The sequence below is a fragment of the Aulostomus chinensis genome, chromosome 3 (genome assembly GCF_037954235.1).
Source record: "Aulostomus chinensis isolate RoL2024-O1b breed Wild chromosome 3, RoL_Achi_v1.0, whole genome shotgun sequence".
Lineage (NCBI taxonomy): Eukaryota > Metazoa > Chordata > Actinopteri > Syngnathiformes > Aulostomidae > Aulostomus > Aulostomus chinensis.
In genome coordinates this window covers 16,122,124-16,144,241 of record NC_141322.1, presented here as the reverse complement: position 1 = coordinate 16,144,241, position 22,118 = coordinate 16,122,124, and the positions used below count along the sequence as shown (strand labels likewise).

The following is a 22,118-nucleotide window of genomic DNA, read 5'->3' as shown; positions in this document are numbered from 1 at the left end:
TCGCATATGAGAGGATGTGGGTCAGAATAAGGATGGCACGCCACTTCAAAGAACTCGTGTCGCCACCTCAGCAGCCTTTTTCTGTCTACACACCTTTAAAAGAATATGCACAAAAATGACACACAAACTACAAAGATGATTTCATCACTTTTTTTTTCTCCACTTGAGAATGTGTTTGTCAGCTCTTCATGATGGAAAAGATGCTACACGACCAAATGTTGAGCTCACTCAGTGACCTCTGAAGTGTCACTCTGAAATCACGAGGGCACCTTCCCCTCTTTCTAAGAGCACACTTGGTGGGTATTAGGAGGTATCATGAGGAAATCCCCAGAGGCCCCATTTCCCCACCCAACAAGCATGTATGGAAGAGATATGACTGGCGGTTTCATCACACTCAGAGCTGGAAGCCGAATGAACACAGCTGCTTCTCCCCCAAACTTAACGTCCAGAAACTCTTCTTAACACTCATGTTCTATTTGTGAATTCCAGAAGTCACCGCTGATGATGACTGGCCTTGTCAGGAGTCTGTGCACTCCACAACAGTCACGAATCCAAACCCAGCAGATGGCTCAACAGTCGAACTGAGTCATAGCTGGAAACCCAAAATGTTACATGTCATTGTAAAGAAACGACTAGATCAACAACCCCGGACACTAACGGTCGAAATTCGAAATTATTTCCCAAAATCGAAATTCAGATACTTCTTTTCCTCGCAACAGAAAGCCAAGGAAAAATTGACAAACGTAGGGTGCGTAATTGCAAAATCGAATTTTAAATTCAATTATCTTTGAGGCAGCATCAATTAATGAAATATCACTTGAATCCAAGTGAATGTTTATGCTCTGCTTTCTATCAGCTAATTCTAAACGCTTATGTCTGAGTGCTGTGGGGAGGAATTCAATTCGGGGGACTAACCCTATCAAGTGCCCCTAATTTATCATGCAGAATCAGTTGCAGTTTGTCCAAGCTCATATTCTACTTAATTTTCTCAGTTATTTCAAATTGGAAAAAAAAGCAGATTTGTGTTTTATGTATTTTTTTAATCGAAAGCAAGCAGACAAATGTATGGAAGGTGAAGCTGAACAGACTTAATGACAGAAAAAAGACCGACACATCTGTGCCTCCACTACTAAAACGTGTTGCGAGACAAAAATTCAAAAAAAAAAAAGAAAAAGAAAAAAGAAAAAAAAAAGAAACATTGTCACAAACATATTCAATGAACATTTTTACAGTGACATTTGTAGCTGTGACACAACCGGTAATGTGGATGTGATCTTACAAAGTGAAGTGAATCAAACTGACAAAATTAATACAATCATTCCCCCAAATCCTCTCCCCACCCCCCAAGTGAGCTGGGCAGCGTCATGTTGTGTTTAAAAAAAAACGTTGAGGAGGACTAAATTATCACGCCTTCTGAATGTGACGACAGCTTGCTGGTGCTATGTCAGATCCTGCACTGATAAGAGGAGCAGCTCTAAGTACTTTTCAAATTTTCAATAATCTTGCAGGAAGTGCAGGAGGTGCTGCTCCTGCCAAAAAAGTGAACAGACACTGGCACTGGCCCAGATTATTGAGTTGGCGTTAAGTCTACACCATCTTGACTAGTCTGTTAGAACCGTGTATCCCCTAAAAGGTGCTCCTGCTTACATTAACACACACACACACACACACACACACACACACACACACACACACACTCTCTCGCACACACACTGTATTGTTGCCCAACAATCTCTTTAACACATCTGCAAACAGAAATCAACACCAACAAAAGGTCCTAATAGTATTTCAAGCTGACACACACGTCTGCATAGCATTAACCTGAAATATAATCTGGCGATGTTATATACTCTGAAGCATAACATTGGTAAGAGCCTGAACCAAATAGGTAGGTGGGGTGAAGGTCATTTGCTGCTTTATCGAGATCTATAAGGCTAAAATGTCTGTAAAATCCATGAAAAAATACAGTATCAGCTGGCTCCGACTCTCCTTTGAGCTACATGCAGGAGAAGAGGAGTCCGTTCCAGCTCTTGAACGAGGCTTCCTTCTCTGCTCTAGAACTAGGTACCTGAATCTAGTCAAGGTTAAGGTAGGAGAGAGGAACCACGATTGAGGTGCTCTGTCAGAATGGCACACGGCCCCTGTGAGTGCATAGGCCTCTCCTCCACATTCACAAAGACAAACTAAACCTGACAGACACGCTCAGGCCAAGTCCCAGAAACTATTTCCTACAGATTCCAACAGTCAGGGACTGAGTCCTTACATTCCACTTGTCAGTTCAAAATACATCTGGTGAACTTTGCATGTACGTAAAAGAAACTTCCCTTGCTTAATTTTTGGGATTTAGCCATGTGATTCAACATTCTGAAGTGTGGGGCAAGAGCCAGAACAGGCCTGCAGGGAGACAGGGACTACTGCTACTCCTAGAACTTTGTATACTATTCCAACATTCAAGCCCCTCGGAGTACACAACCTGATATTTGGGAAAGGAGAGGAAAGAAATGTCACAGACCCTTTCTCCTTGCCTTCTCTAGAATTCATAATCTCTTCACTGGTGTAAAAACACAGACTAATATCCTCTCTGCAAGAGCAGAATGGTGGGTTTGTTAAAATGGTTGTGTAATAAAAACCATCACTCCTACAAAACATTAGAATTTACCATGAAAATTAAAACACTGAGAAAATCCATGCAATGCGACTCACGTGTCGACAAATTATTGCTTCCATTTTTACAATCTGTGTTTGAATGTGCATGCGTGCATCTTTCAGTGGGTAGCAGACTGTGGCTCAGCAATGGTGTTACTGGCTTTCTTCCTCCGTTTCGTTAGCAGTGGATTGGTTGAGTCCTCGATGGTCTTTATCTTGATTTGCTCATAGTCGACCCTCATCGTTGCCAAGGCACTGGTCATTTCCTCCTGAAAAATTAACCATGGGACGCTCATTAGCCCAGCTGTTGTTATAGCATCGCTCTAATGTAGCCTATATCAACTTTAATCCATGACTTAGAAATGTGTCGCAGTCGTATGACCGCCACGTGTTGTCCATGACAACGTTTACTCATTCAATGGTGCTGAATGACACGAACAAAATCATTCTTTGACTCGAGGGACCAAACCTGTGATTTAAACATGACTAACGGTTCGAGTCATGTTTAACTCACAGGTTTGGTCCCTCGAGTCACAGAATGATTTTGTTCGTGTCATTCAGCACCATTGAATGACACGAACAAAATCATTCTGTGACTCGAGGGACCAAACCTGTGATTTAAACATGACTAACGGTTCGATGAAACATCCCTGTGATTCAAACTGAGAAGTACAGTTTTCAGAATACCAGAGGATCGATTGTTCAGTCCGTTTGTTTTAATACAAAAAAGGGAGAGTAAAGCATAGCATACTGTAATTTTCCCTTGTATATATCTATATTGATAGACGAATGACTGTATTCTATATTTTTTAAACTTCTGTTTACATCTATACAGCCTATTCATTTTGTGTGAATTCAACTGTCATGAGATCAACCATTTTTTTGTACTTATACTTTGCATATTCACAGGTAAGAAAAAGAAAAAAAGAAAAATAAATAACCCTGTTACATGTCTACCATCCAAAAAAATCTCAAAAATCAATTCTAAACTCCAAGTTTGAGAGTGTACAGGCTCTTTCATCTCAAGGAAATTCTTCAAGGTGGGGCTATTAAAACATGCAGATTAATGATTTGTTTAATTCAAATCATCAACCACACTGTCAGAACTCTGTTCAGCACTTTTTTCCAAGAAAGCAGAAGTACAGAAAAGTCAGTTGCAAACCTTGACGTCCTCCCATGTGTCCTTTTCTTCCTTTAGCACTCGGCTGGTGTGAAGTGGGGTCTGGGGAACCTTCATAGATTGCTTTAGGAAGAGACACCGGAACTTTTCTTATTACTTGTTATCCTTGTAGATGGTTAGTCACAATACGTGAATTTTGGGGAAATAAACATGTTCTCACATTGATCCAGGGGTGATTCATAAACTCTGTGATGGTCATCCTTTCTGTTGGCTCTGTCTTGAGGAGGGTCCTAATCAGCTGTTTAGCTGCAAACATATATTCATCATTTAGTTTTTCAGTCTTATAGATATGTGCTTCAGAAAAACACAATATCAGCTTTTAAAAAAAAAAATGATTGGAGTATTTATCAGGACAGAAACCTCAGGTAAAATACAAAGTCATGTATAATTGTATTATTAAAATGTAGTTGCCTTTAGAAGTTCTGGTGTCAAAATTAGAATATTTGTAGAGTTAGCTTTCAGGAAGCATCACAACATTACATGCCTTTCCTCGCCCTTCATACTTTCTAATGTGGTTTCTAGTTTAATGTCGGTCATGTGAACCTCTGATGACACACGGGTTCACAGGCGACAGCGCATTGCTCAGGTGGAGCCACTGGGACCTGATGTGGACTTTTGTGAAACACTTCCCTGTCTGGTTTTACTGCTGGCGTGTACTCTAAGACGTAACTGGGAAGTCCTACTTGAAAGAGGCAAATAACTCACAGCAAGTATTTAAAGTCAAGACCGGAATTTAACATTTTAACAAGCATAACCCAAGCAATCACAGCATAGCTTATCTTTTCATAAAAAATAAATCAATATTACTCAGGAAATCAGATATTACTTTCAGTTGCAGAAAATGTGGTATAGGTAGTAAATCATAGCAATGGAAAGTGAAGTGGCAGCATCAGTTTTTATTTCTTCATCAGAGTTAAATTAGGAGCAGCTCGTTTGTCGTGTTGTGATGTGTTGACAAACTGCAGGAGTTTGCAAATCTTCTTGGCAAAAGTTCATTTTTGATTCGTATGAAAGCTTTGTAATCTACACACAGCAGGTACTTCAGTGTTCATCAAAACAAAAAATTAACTCTTAGGCCTCAATTTAGCCTTACCCTCTTCTGATACATCTGACCATTCAGGATTGGGAAACTCATATTGACCCATCCTGATCCTCCTCTTCATCCCGGGAGAAATGGCTAGACCGTGGTAAGAATAAAAAGGGGGATATCCACACAACCTGGTGAAGGTATTAAACAGCTATTAGCTCCTGCACCCAACAGTCACATGTTATGAATGGATCAGACATGACGGATGACTGACTTACAGAATATACATAATGACACCCAAAGACCACATGTCACATGACTTGTCATATTTTTCAGGGCCCAGAACCTCTGGAGCTGCAGAGACATTGGAAATAATAAAATGAAGGATAGATTACATTTTGGACAGTTGATTGATGAGCAGTAAGTGGAACACATATCCTAGATCCTTACCAACGTAGTAGGGTGTGTAGCATGGAGTTGCTAACGAGTTGTGTGAGGTGGTCTCCTTAGCAAAGCCAAAGTCTGTGAGTTTGAGCAAAGCGCTGGGCCTCTTCGTGGAATACAGTAAATTCTCTGGCTACAGGAAGGATGTAAGAGGTCCACCAGAAGAAGAAAATGAGAGTGAAATTAGGCAGAGCGGCTGTCAATGTTATGCCTATAAGCCCTCGTGGAACTTTTGTGAGGGGATACAGAACTAGGATACAAACCTTGACATCTCTGTGTGCAATGTTGACGGCATGTAAATATTGGATTGCCTCTCCGATGCTCTTCATAATGTCAGATGCCTCTGAGGTAGGTCCGAAAAAAGATTTTTTAACAGATGTTATAGCTCTTATATTTGAAGAATGGCGTCGTAAACAGAGTGCTATATTATCGCATCAATACTGTAAAAGGTTTGTTACCTCTTTCTGTGAAGGCCTGGTCTCCTCTGTCCTGGATTTGACTAAAAAGCTCACCACCATCCATGCTGCAACAACACAATTGTACATATGTCAGGACAGCATTGATGCTTATGATGTAACCTTCTCCACTCATTACTCATGCAAGAGGTAAACTGTTGTTTTTAATATGAATTTAAGGCATCTGAATTTGTTATGTAGGTTTTCCCGTATAATTTCTAGCTGCTTGCACATTTATAAAACAATCAGTTTCCATAAAACAGCGTTTTACTTACTTGTTTTTTTTCTGGATTTTTTTTTATTTTTTTTTTTACTGGACCATACCAGACACTGGCTTAGAAGTGTCTCTGTTTTCCTGACTACTGATTATTAAAACATGGATCTGTGAGTGTTGAGCAGTAAAGAGTTTTATATGATTACAAAATGTCAAACATGTTCTGCAAGAAAATGTTTTGAGGGTTTGCTGGCTAACTCCCCATTGTTGAAATACACATGCATTAGTGTTGAGAAACAGCAGCAGAGTGATGCACTTGCGTGCATGTAACCAGCGCTTCCCTGGTTTCAATGACCAACAACTTTAACCCTATTCAAACTTTAAATGAGTGCAAATTTGTACATAACCTAACATTCTTGACAATTTTACTGCCATTGCCGCATCTCTTATTTTATCTTGAGCCTTTGATACATCATTATATTGATATACACAAGTTACTTTGTAAATAAGGTGAAGCCAAAAAGCAACATGCATGTTTTAATAAATACTCGTAGAAATACGGTTACCCACTCATCACTTGAAGACTGATTACAAGACATGTTCAGGTCTCGGAGTGATGCAGCAAAAGTTGTCTGTGTAAGCAATTGCTGTCATTTGCAAAGTTAACAGTGGTTTAGCTGACTTCAATGAAGTATGAGAAAATGTGACTTCTTTAGATGTAAGTTTCATTTTATCTTTTGCGCCGTATAGCAGGTGTCAGTTTCACATCAAATCATCGATTTCAATTTTGTGTGTGTCTAGAATTGTATGAAAGACTGAGCCCAAGCCTTCTGGCGTGCATGCGTTTAGTCCAACCACCTCTGAGATGTGGTACAGCCCCACTAAACCACAGCACCATTTGTCAAAATCATCATCAACATTCACCATTTGCTTACTTAGAAAAAGGACCCATTGTTATTAAAATATTCACCACGTGAGAAACCAATCCGGTCATTGCTCACCACTCTGCTAAAAGCTTGCACTTAGACTTGCTGGTATATATGTGGTCACAAATAGGCCATTTCATCTCCTCAATTTCTAAACATTTCGACAGGAGATGAGTGAATTATCACCAAACAGAAACCTAATGATTGTGATAAGCATGGAAGCACTAAAGCTACACACCTTACAGCATCACAGCAGAAAAATGGTCGAGAAAGCACCCTTTCTCATCATTCGCATACAGGGTGGGGACACGCTTGCCTTGACATAAATGCAAATTTTACAGAATGGTAAAAAGCTTCTGAAGGGTACTTTAAGGACACAGTCTGCCTGGTAGCTTATGAGCATGGCAACCTATAGTAATTTAAAATTTCCATAAATTAAAAAAACGTTTTTTTTCATTTATTTTATGAAGATTTTTTTTTACAACCACTAAAAAGAACGATGTCACAAGTTTAGATATAGGTGTTGTGACTATTCTGATGTGAGTTCATTTATTTAGAAATATTATACTATGTAAAATGGATGGGTTCATTTTTACTCCACATAGTTACTTGTTGGTGTTTGTGTCAATCACTCGCAAAGCTAGCCAACATTAACCAAACCTAACACAGTGACTAAAAACCTTCAATCAGCCATTTTCATCCATAAAAGACATCTAACCTTTGTTTAGCTACCAAGCCATATTAAGATACTCGTGTAAGTTAAGTTGAGGTATCTTCAAAAGACAGCAACTATAGTTCCCTAATTCAGTACATTAGTATCTTTGTAGCTAGCTTAACGTCTTCATGAGTTGTAGGAAAGTCTATATTACTGATATCACCACTGTTTCTAGAATTACTTGATGCAGAAGAAGTGGGACGTGGAGGAACATTTTGATGCTATTTTTTTGTTGCTAGATGGTGCAGGTCTTTTGCTATCTCTCTCAAAGTAAGTACCGTAAATTCCCGATGATAGAGCGCACCGTTATGTAAGCCGCAGATGCTTATTTTAGGGAAAAAATCAACTTTGTACACGTATAAGCCGCACTGGTAAATAAGCCGCGGTGCACGGTGGAAACACCTCGGCCGCCCGTTCTCTGCGCGTTGACCCAGTCTTCCAGAGCATTTTCAAGTTCGGGCCATCTGCTATTATGACCTCTGAAAGCTTTTGTAGTCTTTTTGCATTGGGTCAGTTCGTCATGTTGCCGCCTCCAGCGTCTCACCATCGATTCGTTTATGCCAAACTTACGTGCTGCAGCTCTATTTCCATCTTTAACCGCCAGATTGATTGTCTTTAACTTGAAAGCTGCATCATAAGCATTCCTTCTTCTGCTCTCCATCTTGAGGGTGTCTTGATATCTTGATATGACTGAAAATATCGTGTGATGCTCTTTTTACACTGCACCGCGGCATGGACTGGACGCTCCAAGTACAGTACTTAGAGAAATTACCATAACATTTGGCCAGGAATTTCCCTAAGTACGGTACTTGGAGCTGCCATCAGGAACAATAGGGAATTACTGCCCGCTGCCGCTGCCCGCCACACCCCAGGGTGAAGGCAAAATCCTCGTATAAGACGCACCGGAGTATAGGCGCAGGGCATGAAGCGTCGAAAAAAAGTCGCGGCTTATAGTCCAGAATTTACGGTAGTCCAGTGCAGTTTGGGAGCTCTGTCGTCATTTTCACAGCTGCACCAGCATCTTATAGGTTAAATACTACCTTCACACACTTTAACTTTATGAATATTTGGTAGTGTAACGTCCATTTTGTCAGTATCTGCAACATCTCTATGGAAATGCGGAGGCATGATAGGAGGTCACTTGCTTGAGTGAGGAAACGGCTGTCTCATAACTTGAGGCTCGTTTCCCTAGCCAAAAGATACCTAGTTTCTTCTGCAACTGAAGCAGCTATAATTGGCATTCACTCCAGGGTCAATCGACCCCGCAGTAGGCATTTATTGGCTAGTTATTGGCTCCGATGCAGATCAGTCTTGACGGGACACAAAACACAGGTGAACACAGTAATTTGCAGCTGACTCCTGCTTCTCAAAAGTGGTACAACAGAAGCACTAATGAAAAAGCAACACCAAAGCATTTCATGATTACAATGTTGAAATGTGTGCCAGACTGATTCCATACACTGTCCACATCAAAAAAAGATGAAAGTTGGTCATGTTGGCCCATTTATAACTGAGGCAGACAAAAATTTTAAAACAAATAAACAAAACAGGCAATAAACCTTAATTTAATCAAACTGAATTCTTAACTGTAAATTAGTCAAGCAATCTAGTTAATTGGGCAGCATAGCATGAAGCTTCTGGATTGGAGGCTCTGCAATGACTTGCATTTGCACATTTCTTGTAACAAACATGCAAGTTAGGCTGACTGGAGAATGATAGTGGATGGCCTTCCATGACCCTGATCAGGATAAGCGGTGTAAACAATGGATGGACAGAGGGTTTATCCGCCGGTGCCCTCTCATCCTCTTTGAGCTTCCTAAATGATGAACTATTTCACTTTGAGACAGTAAGGTCTACAGCAATGGTCAAAAACATCAAAACGCATCAAGAGGATCAACAAGCTGACTCAAATTCTGCGCTGGGAGGAGAAAGGCTGACAAAGGCTACACCTATCAGTAGCAATCTATCCCAGTGTGATATTCTAGGAAATGTTTTTGTTTCATCAGAACTTCTTTTCATTATTGCCATTTCATGTTGAGCTCATTTAGTCGAGGAAGTTAGTCATCAGTAGCAGAAGCCTTTTTTGCATTTAAGTGGGTAGGCAGATCGGTCGACTAGCTCTGCTGTATAACCACAAATGTGACAAGTGCACGTGTGAGATGAGGGTTTGCTGGTTTTGTGTGTCGCAACATGGAAAGGTGTGGAAAATGTTTGAAGACCATTTAGCAGAAATGCAGGTATTACTGCACAAATGATTTACAATAATAAATCTGGCTGAAACTATGTAGAGGTGAAGACTTGACCCACGATCACGGTACACAGTCAGAACGTGACCTAAGAAACCTCAGGACTGTAGACTGTAATAATAACCTATAGGAAACTCAAACACTGCATATAATAGATAATTAAATGGGCAGTTTTGCAAGACAAACTTACATGCCAATGGTTCTGTCAACCTATTGCACTCTTTGAAATAGCATTTGTTCTAATGGACTTGTTCAGGTTGAGGGGGCCATTACTGATGGCATTTCCCTTATAAACCTGCACAGTACCATTTCAGTAGGTGAAAGATAATGTTTTAACTGATTTTGTACAGCTGGTCAGTGAAGTCCTTTCAAAACCATCAAATACTTAAAATCTAGAATTCACCCCCAAAAAATATTACGTTGTGATCTAAGCAAAATGTTTTGTAAAAAAAATCTCTTGTCATCTGTTTAAGTGTTAAGTCTGAGTCATGGGATTTTTGTTCCTCTGCTACGCAGGGATAGATACCTTAAAAATGTGTATTTGTGTCACTGAGCCAGTGAACTCACCATTCCATGACAATAAGCAGGCACTTCCTGCCCTGATAGAGGTTTTCATACACGTCAATGATGCGCACAATGTTGGCACAGGGTGACGCCCTCCAGTGAAGCTCCACCTCTCTGCGTGCTTTGGAACAGTCCTGCAGCATCTACAGCAGGACAGAATGAGAGAAGGAGGCTGATGAATATAAAACAGAAACAAAATATTCATTCACTGAATATTTAACAAGTTATCATAACACTTTCATTGTCCCTTTACTTCACATGATAATTCATCGACAACGTGGAAGAACTAGATCATAGGAGGAAGCGTGTAAGATTGAAAATGATGTCTTACATTAAAGGAAACAATGAAAGACCAACTGAATGCCCATACTGAATGACATCAACAGTAGAAAACAAAGACCACAGAGAGGAGTGCTGCCCTCAGCTGGGAGAAAAGACATTTTAGAGCTATAACAATCCAGTCCTGTGGGAAAGTAGCACCCTCTGGGGGACACCGAGTCAACGCACCATAAATGCCAATAATTTTAATGGCTTTCTGTCCACTTTATTTATTCTATCTTTTTTATCCATCCACATGAGCAAAAAAAAATGTAATCAAAAATTAAATAAGTCAGTTTTCAAAATTCTGACAGATTTAGAAATGAAGACACTTCAGGAAACGTGCCTTCTGCTGCCACACATGACTCAGGCTTTATTGTCAAGTTTAATGACATTTCAGAATTACACTGCCTAAAATATTTGTTGCAAGCAAGCAATTTTCTGTTGCTGTGTTGTTTTTTTTATGTTGTGATGGAGTACAAACACACTTTGGAAGCATGGTCAGGGTCTCAAAGTCTTCAAGTAAAGGCAACCATCTTTATCTCCACCAAAACATGAGTGTATTGATTATAATACTACAACATTTTTGAACTGTAAATAAATTTAAATGCAAAGACAAGACACACGGTGTTACAACGCAGGTCCACATTTCATGCGACAAGCACAATCTCAATATGCTTGAAAACAATAAATAGTAAATGACAGATTCCAATGTATCTGCCAACCGTCAAAAGCTGCAGTCGACGAATGGGTCGTGATCGACTCTCCACCTCGTTATACTGCTATTTTGATGGCAAAAACCTTTCCAAAAATGAGACAAAACCCACACACTAGCTCTGCTGTATAACCACAAATGTGACAAGTGCACGTGTGAGATGAGGGTTTGCTGGTTTTATGTGTCGCAACATGGAAAGGTGTGGAAAATGTTAGAAGACCATTTAGCAGAAATGCAGGTATTACTGCACAAATAATTTACAATTTACAATTCTAAAGTAGGAGTTAACTGGCAGCATTGTTATTCTTTTGTTCAGATTTTTTTTTTACAAAAACAAGACAATAAATAGATCATCTGTTCTTGGCCAAGATAATTGTATAGTGAAAACTGTTACTGCAAACCACTTAAAGCCCACATCCTTACAACATCTACTTTGATATCAGCACTGATATAACAGCACTGCAAAGTTACCCTTTTTAAATGAACATCAGATATCAAAGGCTACACTTGTTGTGTTCCATAGTTTAGCACATTTTTACAACAATATACCAACTGACCAAAGCTGCTTGAGGAGAGAAAAACTTAAGGAGAAAAACCCATAGACATTCACAAACTGTAAAGAATTTACTCTGTGGTTCTGTTGCCATCTTTTAAAAAAACAAAAGAAAAAGTAGTCCTTCTAAAATAGAACTGCTCAAAGTTATGAGTAGTTATCAGCACAAGTGTTTTTTTTACAGGTTTAATTGGATTAAATTAAACAATGTAACAAGTGAAATCCAAAAAAATCCCTGACAGTCAATGGAAAGAATTTAGCTTTGTAGCTTTGACAATGAGCCATCAGCTTTCCATCTCGTTGTGTATTATATTCCAGTTCTGCCCACAGATACAACACAACGGTGGGCTTCATTCCAAAGGCCAATGACTGCTGGGAGAGTATCCAGTTTGCCGTCTGTTCACACACAGGGTAGTCAATACATTTACATGCACAATTGGAGGTAAAGAGAAAGAACAGACAAAACTAATTTAGCAGTTAGTCAAATATTCCATGGTCAAAGTGCCCTACTAAAACCTCAAGGGGATATTTGTCAGTTGTGTCTACCGTGGCTTTTATCACATTTTCACTATATTTCAAGTAAAAAGACAATTAGAATTATTTTTTTACAACATGTATAGGGTATGGCGTTTTCTCTGGGAGAAATCTGGCTGGAGAAACTAAGTCCATCAGATCTGTTAGAACCAAAACCCTGCAGCTTCCCTGAACTCTATGGGTGCCAGCTCTTAGTGTAACTGCCTGGCATGCAACTTCTGTTTTGGTTCACTCTCACATGCGTGGATATATGACATACTAGCACCCTCTATTGGTCAACCTGCCACAGTAATAAGGTTGACATCAAGCTACAACTTAATTTTAAGCAAAAACAAACGGACTAACTTCCAATGCGTGAAAATGTCAAGGAGGAACTATAGAGTGAATACAATTTGTGTGGCATGAAGAGAAAAAAGAGCCATGAACTAATAGCAGCACAAGCCCATCTAAATATAACTCCACAAAGCTTACACAGAGACTGCACACCTCTTCAACACATGCACAATTGTATGCATACACAAGAACATAACCCCATTACCTCTCTGATAGTTCTTGATACTGTGTAGGCCCCCTTCTGCTGATGGCCCTTTGAGGCTAAAGATTGAGTTTTGCGGGGGGGGGGCTGGGAGGCAGATGGGCACACAATGCACTTCCTTCAGCCAACACAAAGGCTCCTGAGCCCCTAGCAGGAAGGTGGGAGGTGGGATAGGCTGGAGAAGCACCCAGTTTCCATCTGCCACATGTGAGCTAAGGCACAAGCCATGACTGATATGGTGCAAAACAATCACACTCAGACTGATAAGGGAGTAAAATTAAGTGGAGATTACAGGGGGTTAACGTGTCAAACACGACTCAATCATTAAAAGCCTCAAAATTGGACGAAAGGTTAAACAGCAGTCTACCAGAAGAAGTGTCTGTGCATATGTGTTGTTCATCAACTGCTCTTTGAAGAAGCAAACATGTTTGTGTGTCATCAGGACATAATATGCTTAAAGACATCTGCTCGGCCCCACAAGACCAGATATATCAACGCATGAACCGGATTACAAGCACAAGCAACAAACGTTCTTGCTTATTAAAAAAAAAAAAGGTTGGGACAATCCCTCCTTCTCCCAAGAGATGGTAATGGAGCCAGGCAACATGAAACTTGGATGATTATTGACATAGAGAATATTTTCTTTTTCATAACAAGTTTTCTGAAATGTTTTATAAAATGCAGTCCGTCACATTTGCCAGGCTCATACTGTTTACGTTATTGTCAAAGGTTTTTACAGTGGGGATGTTTTATATCTCTTTATAACACTATGAAAAAAAAAAAAACCTGTCAACAATCATAAAAATGTATTTCCACCATTCTTTTCCAGAATAAAATATGCAGCCCGGTTACTGGAGTATGGAGTGACATTTTGCAGTATCCGGCGTGAAAAAAAACATCTTATTGTGTATTTTGAACTTATTTAGCCACAGCTTTAAGGAAGCAATGATGCCCAAACCTTTAAACAGACCCGCTTATGACAGAACCTCTTACCTATCATCCATCTCAGTTAAAAAAGCATGTGACACATTTTTCTATTCCTCCCATCTTGTGTCATTTTCCCAAGTGCCCAGTGGTCGAGGAGGTTACGATTCACAGAACAGTGATTTCAGCCTGAAAGGTTTAATCCCAATCCTCAGGTCCAAAACAACAGCCGCTCACTTGCTGCCTCAGGACCTTCTTTGTTGAAGTTTAATTTGAAAGCGTATTTGTTTGACACGTTTGACAGAAAACAAATGCTTAGCATTGGCAAAATCCCCTTTGGAAAATATTTATCTTAGTGCTGTAAGCTTCTTAGTCATAATATGATATACTGCACTGCAATTTATCTCATCTGTGTGGGGAGCAGTAGCCACACACCCTTTCCTCCATATCTCAACTATACTTCCTTTTCTTTTCTTTTGGAGGATGTTTATCTAGAAGTATGCTGAATCAAAGAGATGGTAAACAGTCCAGAGCTGGTCAATTACATTTGTGGTACAGAGGATATTTTTAATGTGATAAGATACAGTGCAAGTGCAAAACCACTCAACTTTCAGAAACATTGAGAATCGATTCTTTCATGGTCTATTACTGAACAAAACGCTGTCTTACAAAACAAAAACAAAAAAATCACAGTCTCTGTTTACTTGGTCTCATGAGCCGTTCCTGACAAACGGGAAATGAAGCATAGGGGTGAAATTGTGCTGAGTAGCAGTAACAGTAAGGGGAAGGGATTTTTTTCGCCATTCATTCATTTCAAACAGTCTGTGTATAAATATTAGAAACAAGAAGAGTGTTGCTGGGGTTTTTTTACTCAATTTGTCACAGCACAATGAGATATGACTTAAAACATTGATTTATCAAGCAGCATCTATGCCAAGCCGAGTTTTCTGTCTGCTTACATTTATTATCTCTGAGACCAATGTTATGTTGACACAACAGCAATGATTATCACAGCAACAATATTTGTATAGTCTACAAAAACACCGCTAAAAAAACCTTTAAAAACACATATCAACAAACCACAACGCGCGAAGATAAATTAATTTTACACGGATAAGATTAATGCAGAATAAATTGTTCTAAAGTGATTAATCAGTGACTTTAATTAATAATTAAAGTGTGATTAAATGATTATTTAATAATTAACAAATAATTAGCGCAACCAACAATAAACACGATTTTTAGAGATGACCCTCAGAAGGGCAAAGTTAGACCACAGAAAAAAGTCAAGAATGCCAAGAAAGAACCTCTTCCTTCCTCTGTGCCTCCCTCCTATTCCTTCCTCTTGCCATCTCGTGACTGAAATATGGCCCTGCTCTTCCTCTAGCTGTGATCACCTTTAATCAGAGATGCAGACAGTGTGAATCTTGACTTCAGCAGCAGTATGATTTATGAATGGTGGAGTGTCACTGGATTCGAGGCACACCATTTCGGAAAAGTCTTGAGGCTTGTCTTCTACAAGAGGAAATTTCAAATGTCCACACCCAATGATTGAGAAAAAAATAAATCCTTCATTGGAACAACAGTTGCAGTTCCTCTTTTCTCAACCCATCCTTGACAGGTGTATTTGCTGAAACTCTTTCAACTCTTTCTGAATTTCAGGAAATGGAACTTAAACAATTCACAAATGTAGCCAAAATAATTCATACTTCTGACTACAAGTGTGTGACCCCCATATTCCATACGTCTGGGACAGAGCAAGGATTCAGGGTCACTCAAACTCCCTAACAAAGACTTTCTTTTTTATAGCATCTTGTGGGCTATCAGATTAACATGATGCTGAGATAAGCATGTGCATGGTGACAGCACAAAGCCAAAATCAAAAGAGCTCAGATACAACCATTCACCATAGCTACATGTAAACAAAAGGCAGAGCCTCCATCCTCGACACGAATGTGGATAGGGCACATATATTAAAACAAAAAAACAAAACTTTTTTGAAAGTTGTCTATTAATTCATTACTGACCAAGGGTACATTTCCTTCAAGGATGATGAAGTGGAGAAATCTGACTATGGAGCTACTGTCTACATGACAAGACAAAACAACAAGAACTTCCTATCTCGTTGAACAATTGACTAAAATATGAATCAAGTCCATCAAGGCACATAAGAGCTTAAAAAGTGAGTATGAATCCATAATACAATATCAATTGAAAGATCCAGATGAGACCACACTGAAAACAAGTAAAGTGCAAGTAAACCCAGAATCTGTAGAACACGGATAGATAGATAGATAGATACAACCACATTGTGCAGCAGCAAGACACTAATAGAAATAGTTACATCATCTACGATATTATAGGATTCAAGCCCACATCCTATTATGTGACTGACCACATGGTTGATCATCTATTTCTTAAGCTTAGTGACCATTTACTAAAATTTAAACTGAGGTGACATACAACAGGGCTAAATATTTTTATGAAACCTTTCCAACAAACTGACAGCTTTTATTCATGCAGAGTCGTGACATTATGAAAATAACTTCAAGAGTGATTTGAAGCTTTAGTATTTGATAGTGAGGGCAAAAAACACTGTTCAAAGAAAAAGCTGATGTGCATAAGAGTGGCAAGAGCTCATGAATGCCCTTCAGTACAAGCTTTGACATGACTAACTACCTGTAATCAATATTTTGTTTTTGTCCTTCACATAATAAATCAGAGACTCAATGAATAAATTTCAGGAAAATATGCTGATTGCTGGGTCAGAAATAACAAAGAGCAACACAGGGTACTAAAGAGCAGATGAAACAGTCATTCTGGTATCAGACATGAGCCAAGTCAAGACAGGTCGGGGAGACACAGCGGAATGGACAAACAGATTATAGCTTGGAATGCAGGATTTCTACTTACAAGAATGTGTTCTTCAGGTCAAAAATATATTTGAGCAATGTATTTTTTTTTTTAATAACTGGTGGTAGTTTTCACATGAAAGTAAAACAAATATGCTCACTGATGAAACAATGCCACAAAGTAATCCTCCACATATCTGAGTGATCACACTGTGTGATTAAAAACAAAATAATACAGTAAGACAAGGACAACAATGAGGGGATTTGAACCATCATTTTTTTACACTCCCAAAATGTAAACTTTGCCTCATCTATTTTTGGTTCTATGATCTTGAAAAAGAACTGTTATAAGATATCTTCCCTAATATAATTGTGTTAGATATTAAATGTAACTAATTACTCTATGCAGAGCAGCTGTAAAGTTAACAAGAGCAAGGTCAAAATGCACACTCATCAACATAAAAGTGAAACAAATATAAAATACCAGTAAATAATGTCCCTGACTTTGGAACAGAGTGAAGTTTAGAAACAACGAAGGAGACAGAAATCGAAAAGCATCGATCCTCCTCCTGTCAGTCACTCACAGTCTGCAGGTGTCATCTCTCTCTGGAGCTGGGTGATATCTCCCAAAATGTCATGTAGGGATATCCCAATTGATCAGCTACCAATTATTATCTTTTCATTGAAGGTGCGTGATCAGCAGAGCAGAAATGAATGCTTTTAGTCACCATCTAATCCCTGACAGGCCAACTAAACCAGCTGCTACATCAAAGCACAGAAATGACAAGTGACAGCCGAGTGCAGACAGTACTGCCAATAAACAACAGTATTTGTTTTTCTGAAAGTGTCTGTAAAAACGTTTATTAAGGGAAAAATCACAATGCATGGCAGCTACTTCTGTTCTGTTAACTTGATTCCAATTTCATATTTCACAGAGATTTTGATTGTGCAGAAAGTGATAATAAAACCTCCTGGAAAAATAATTTCAATGAAACAGGACTACAATGTTACATAGGGCTTCAATTCAAGCTGCACTTTTTGAAAATTAGAACTACAGAAATGCCTTAGTGATGAAGATTTTCCACATATTTCTGCTTAATTCCCTCACATCATCTCCACGAGTTTATGGAACGCTTATTAGCATTGCTGCTTCTGGCACAAGTATTTAGATCATTGGGGTGGGCTCTAGAAGTCAAAATCAATATTGAGTACTTTATTCACTCTAGTATTCTTATCATACCTTTCAGACCTTCCAACCCTAACTTATTCTATTAATCCCTATTAGTGTCACAATCACAGTGGGGTTGTGTTATTGCATTTCTACTTCTGAGTTGTACTCGAGCTGATGATGAGCTCTAATCAGCTGATTCTCTCTCTGCCTCAACCTTTCTGCTCAGCTGTCCTTCATTTGTGTTTGGTTTCATGTACACAGCAGAAAACCAAGAATCTTGAAAAAATATATCAGTGAAGGCAAAACATGGAGGGAGAAGGGAATAGCTTCTTTTCAGCTGGCTGAAGCACCATCAGAAAACACTTTCATGCTATTTCTTGTTTTACGTCTTACCATTTCATACAGCCAGGGGCAGATTCCAAGTCGCTCTGGTTCACCCAGTTTAAGATTTAATCGCACTGTCTCCAAAAATAGTGGGCAATGAGATGACATGGTGGACTCCTGCCAAATTTCTGAAAGTTCAGTCAATATATGTGATTTTTTTTAAATGACCTATTTTGTGTGATTTAAGGCATTGATGTTACAACTTTGCATGTGTTCCAGAATCCAGTTTGTAGTGCTCATAGAAATTAGACAAATGGTAAGAAAAAAGTCTGTAGCATGAACACAACTTTTTGCTAACAATCCCATAATGCACCACAGTGATTTTTAAATCGATAAAATGGGTGGTAGACGGCGACGCCACGAAAATACATTAACAGCACAAAGTCAATTTTTGGCCTACTACTGTGTCTAGTTAAAATGAGAGAATGATTTCAGAGGCAACACATAACTAAATTATTAAATGATATTATACTTAATGTAAACATCTTCACCCATTTAAAACTTTCTACAGACCGGACAGTGTCTAACACAGCTCAATGTACAGCAGAGTCTTTGATGGGTGCAACGATTTGAAATAGAAAAGAATGTAGCTTAATACTATTAAGACATGGCTTGACAAGATATAAACACGTGGCTTAACAAGATATAAACACATGGCTCAACAACAAATTAACACAGCATGACACCAAACAGTTTTAAGTTAAAGTGTGTGTTGAATTTCTCTTTGAACTGCCACACAGGATGCTTCCAGGTTGTGATTCACTTTGGAAAAGTTGCACAACAGATTTATAGGCAAACGTCACACTTTTACCACAACAGTTATGATGAAAAAAAAACACAATTAAGCTTCAAGCAACACATGACTTCACCGTACCACCTTTAAGCAGACAGCTGTTGTGACATTGTCTTATTAGTCATTGACCCTCCAAAAAATTCTCTCTCATGATAGCTCCCTATACACCAGTTGCACCTCAAGTATTTTACAATTATATCTGACAACATAGTTTTAAATCCATTGCTCAGAAACAATACAATCAACTCATATTTGCTTATCACAGGTTTGTCATATAGTGGTGGCTGATGGATGTGGAAGACATGAAAAAACAGTAGCAGTGTGTAAATGCAGAAAAGAGTTTGGATTGATTGAGAAACTTTGCATGTTAAGGACTACTGCTCAAAACAGTGCTTGTATATTTGTTGAAAAGAAGTCCTCTGTCTTTATCACAGCTGAATTGTGAAACCAACAGTAACAGATCAAGGGATGGGAATTGATACGATTTAATCACTATCAATGTCAATCCATTCCACTTCAGTCAATTCATTGTCCATTCCTGATCAACTTCCAGTGGGGGAAAAATACAGGCTGACACATGTTTACATTGGTATATAGGAGTACGAAAACAGGGTATAAAAACTAAAAAGAAAAGTTATGCTTGTCTCCCAACATGTTGAAATAAATTATTATTTTTCTTTCTTTCCTTTATACAGCATTGAAAAATCATTATATCACTTTCCTGCAAGGCACAGCTGTCAGAAACATGCTGACATTGATGTAGGGAAATGAAGAGCTTAACTGCATAAGTCATATTTAATGGTGTCATTGCTCTAACAATTCTAGCTCTAGATTCTCCCTTCATATCCAGAACTCCATCACATATAGAAATGACAAATCTCAAAAACAGAACAAATAAATCTTTCTGCATTTAAAAACTATTCGGTTCATTCACATCTGAGTAGGGCCAAACCGGAAAGGAAATTTGAAGTCCAAAATAAGCCAAAAATGATGATAACCCACAAATAAAAATGAAACAGATCAGTTTTTAATCACCTCCCATTTCTATTTTTCAACAGGTCCCTTGAGTTTGAAAGTGGCACTTTAAAATTTGAAGTCCACTTTCCTTATTACAGGACAAGTAATGCAAGGAGTAATAAGATATCACATCAGCTGATATCACCCACAATTTATAAATAATGACCAGAAGAAATATTACCAATTATCAATAATGGCCAGCGGCTTAATCGGTCCAGCCCTACATCTCAGACAGCGTGTGTAGCCTGAGATGAAATGGTTTTGATGTCTCTGCATCTGCTGATAGTGGTTACAGATCTACACACTCAAAGCTGAAGGGGATCCACTAGATATCAAGTGTAGTTTCATTTCAGGGACGTTAGTTAAAGATAGAGTACAGCCCCAATTTCTATCCCCTTAAAAAAAAGATTATAACCTACCTTTAGCGCATATTTATCTCCAGTCTTCTTCTGGAAGATTTCGAGCACCTTGCCATTGATGCCTAGTCCCAACACCTGACTGGTCACCTTGTAGTCGTCTGTAATGGCGCTCTTCTTGATCTGTAAGGTGGGTCTGGTGTGGAAGGGGAGAAACTGACCCGTGGGGTTCTGCTGCCCGGCGGTATTCTGCTGCTCTGTCGGGTTAGTAAACAGCGGCTGGTTTTGTGCGTTGGATAGCATGCTGTTGCTGTGGGCTTAGAGATGAACAACAGCCACCTCTAACAATGCTCCTCTGCCAGATCACACTCTTCCTGGGTTAGCTGGGCTAACTGGCCTTTGACAAACTGCTCACAGTGTCGCAACCAGGCCCGGGGAATAACCGACAGAACCGTTAGCCTTCTTCCGACGTTACAGGTTAACAAAGCCACTTGGTTAGCCGATAAAACGCCGAATTAGCTAGCTGTTAGCATGCCAGCTATCCTATTCTTGACCTGTGACTTTCAGCTAACAAGTCAGCTATCGGTTAGCTCCATCTCCGGTGGGGTCCGCTGGCCACCGGTTCCTTACAGAGCGCTTCAGGAACTTCTCTAAAACATACCCTAGAAAGGTTTAAAGTGTGAGTTTTTAAATTACTAACACAAATTCTCTCGACGGACGTCAGAACGGCGACAAAAACATTTAACGAAAGACAAACAACAGGGGAGAACTCCGATGGCAGTAGCACGCCAAACACTTCACTTTCCGACAGACACCCAGCCAGAGCAGGTTTTACTGCTGACGTCATCGTCGGGGTTTTTCGGCGCTTAAAGGAGAAGTGAGACGGTTCAAACGGTTGGATTTACAACACACACACACATACACACTCCTGGGGTCGTGAACACATTTGAATTCTCCTTTAGGCGATCATGTTCCGGTCGGTCCGGTTGTATTGAAGTTTTTGTTTTTCTCCAACGCCTGGAGTGGGTTTCCGTTGGCATTTACATTAACATCGCTCTTCGGGGTTATCAATCCACGGCCACACAACCAACTCGACTGCGTGTTTCTGACTGCAGCCACTGCTATGATAGTTAAAGCGAAAGATTAAAATAGGTAGAGATCTCTGAGCAAACCTAAGGGACACTCCAAGGTTGGGAAGTTGGAGAAGTGTACTTTCACAAAGGTTTTCGCTCTTTCTAAATGTGGCCACAGACATTTCTGTAATTTCTTTTATAAATTTGTTGCTGTTTCGGGGTTTTTACTGATGCACTTTTCCATCAGAAATGATTCCACCCTCTCACCATCGCCTACTTAAAAATTCTGTAAGATGTTATTAATGTAGGTTTTCTGAAAATTGTTGTAACCAACATTAGTGTCTAAAAGCTGTTTATCCGCACTGAAAAATAAAACACTATGGCCTAGTTTCAAAACCATTTCTTTAATTGATTTTTCAAGTTTTAAGTTTGAAAATTGATATTTAAAGAGGTTAAGTACCTTCACAAATGATTTT

The 22,118-nt window shown here is 39.2% G+C and overlaps 1 protein-coding gene across 1 annotated transcript; it reads right to left on the bottom strand.

Moving 5' to 3' along the window:
* Positions 1–382: 382 nt before the first annotated feature.
* mapkapk2a (MAPK activated protein kinase 2a) lies at positions 383–21,408 on the bottom strand. Its single transcript, XM_086198965.1, has 10 exons — positions 20,633–21,408; positions 10,421–10,560; positions 5,756–5,820; positions 5,561–5,640; positions 5,304–5,430; positions 5,132–5,207; positions 4,920–5,044; positions 3,987–4,072; positions 3,809–3,889; positions 383–2,915 (listed from the first exon to the last, which is right to left on the bottom strand). Exons 1-10 carry the CDS (start codon positions 20,870–20,872, stop codon positions 2,766–2,768), a joined length of 1,170 nt encoding a protein of 389 aa, XP_086055091.1. The 5' UTR covers positions 20,873–21,408; the 3' UTR covers positions 383–2,765.
* Positions 21,409–22,118: the final 710 nt, after the last annotated feature.

Bases quoted from the DNA above. Each gene is read 5' to 3' on its own strand.
- mapkapk2a (XM_086198965.1), bottom strand. From the start codon at position 20,872: ATGCTATCCAACGCACAAAACCAGCCGCTGTTTACTAACCCGACAGAG. The intron at 5,045-5,131 runs GTAAGTCAGTCA...TACCTTCACCAG, and splicing joins GGTGTCATTATGTATATTCT to GTTGTGTGGATATCCCCCTT. The intron at 4,073-4,919 runs GTAAGGCTAAAT...ATATGTTTGCAG, and splicing joins GTCAGATGTATCAGAAGAGG to CTAAACAGCTGATTAGGACC.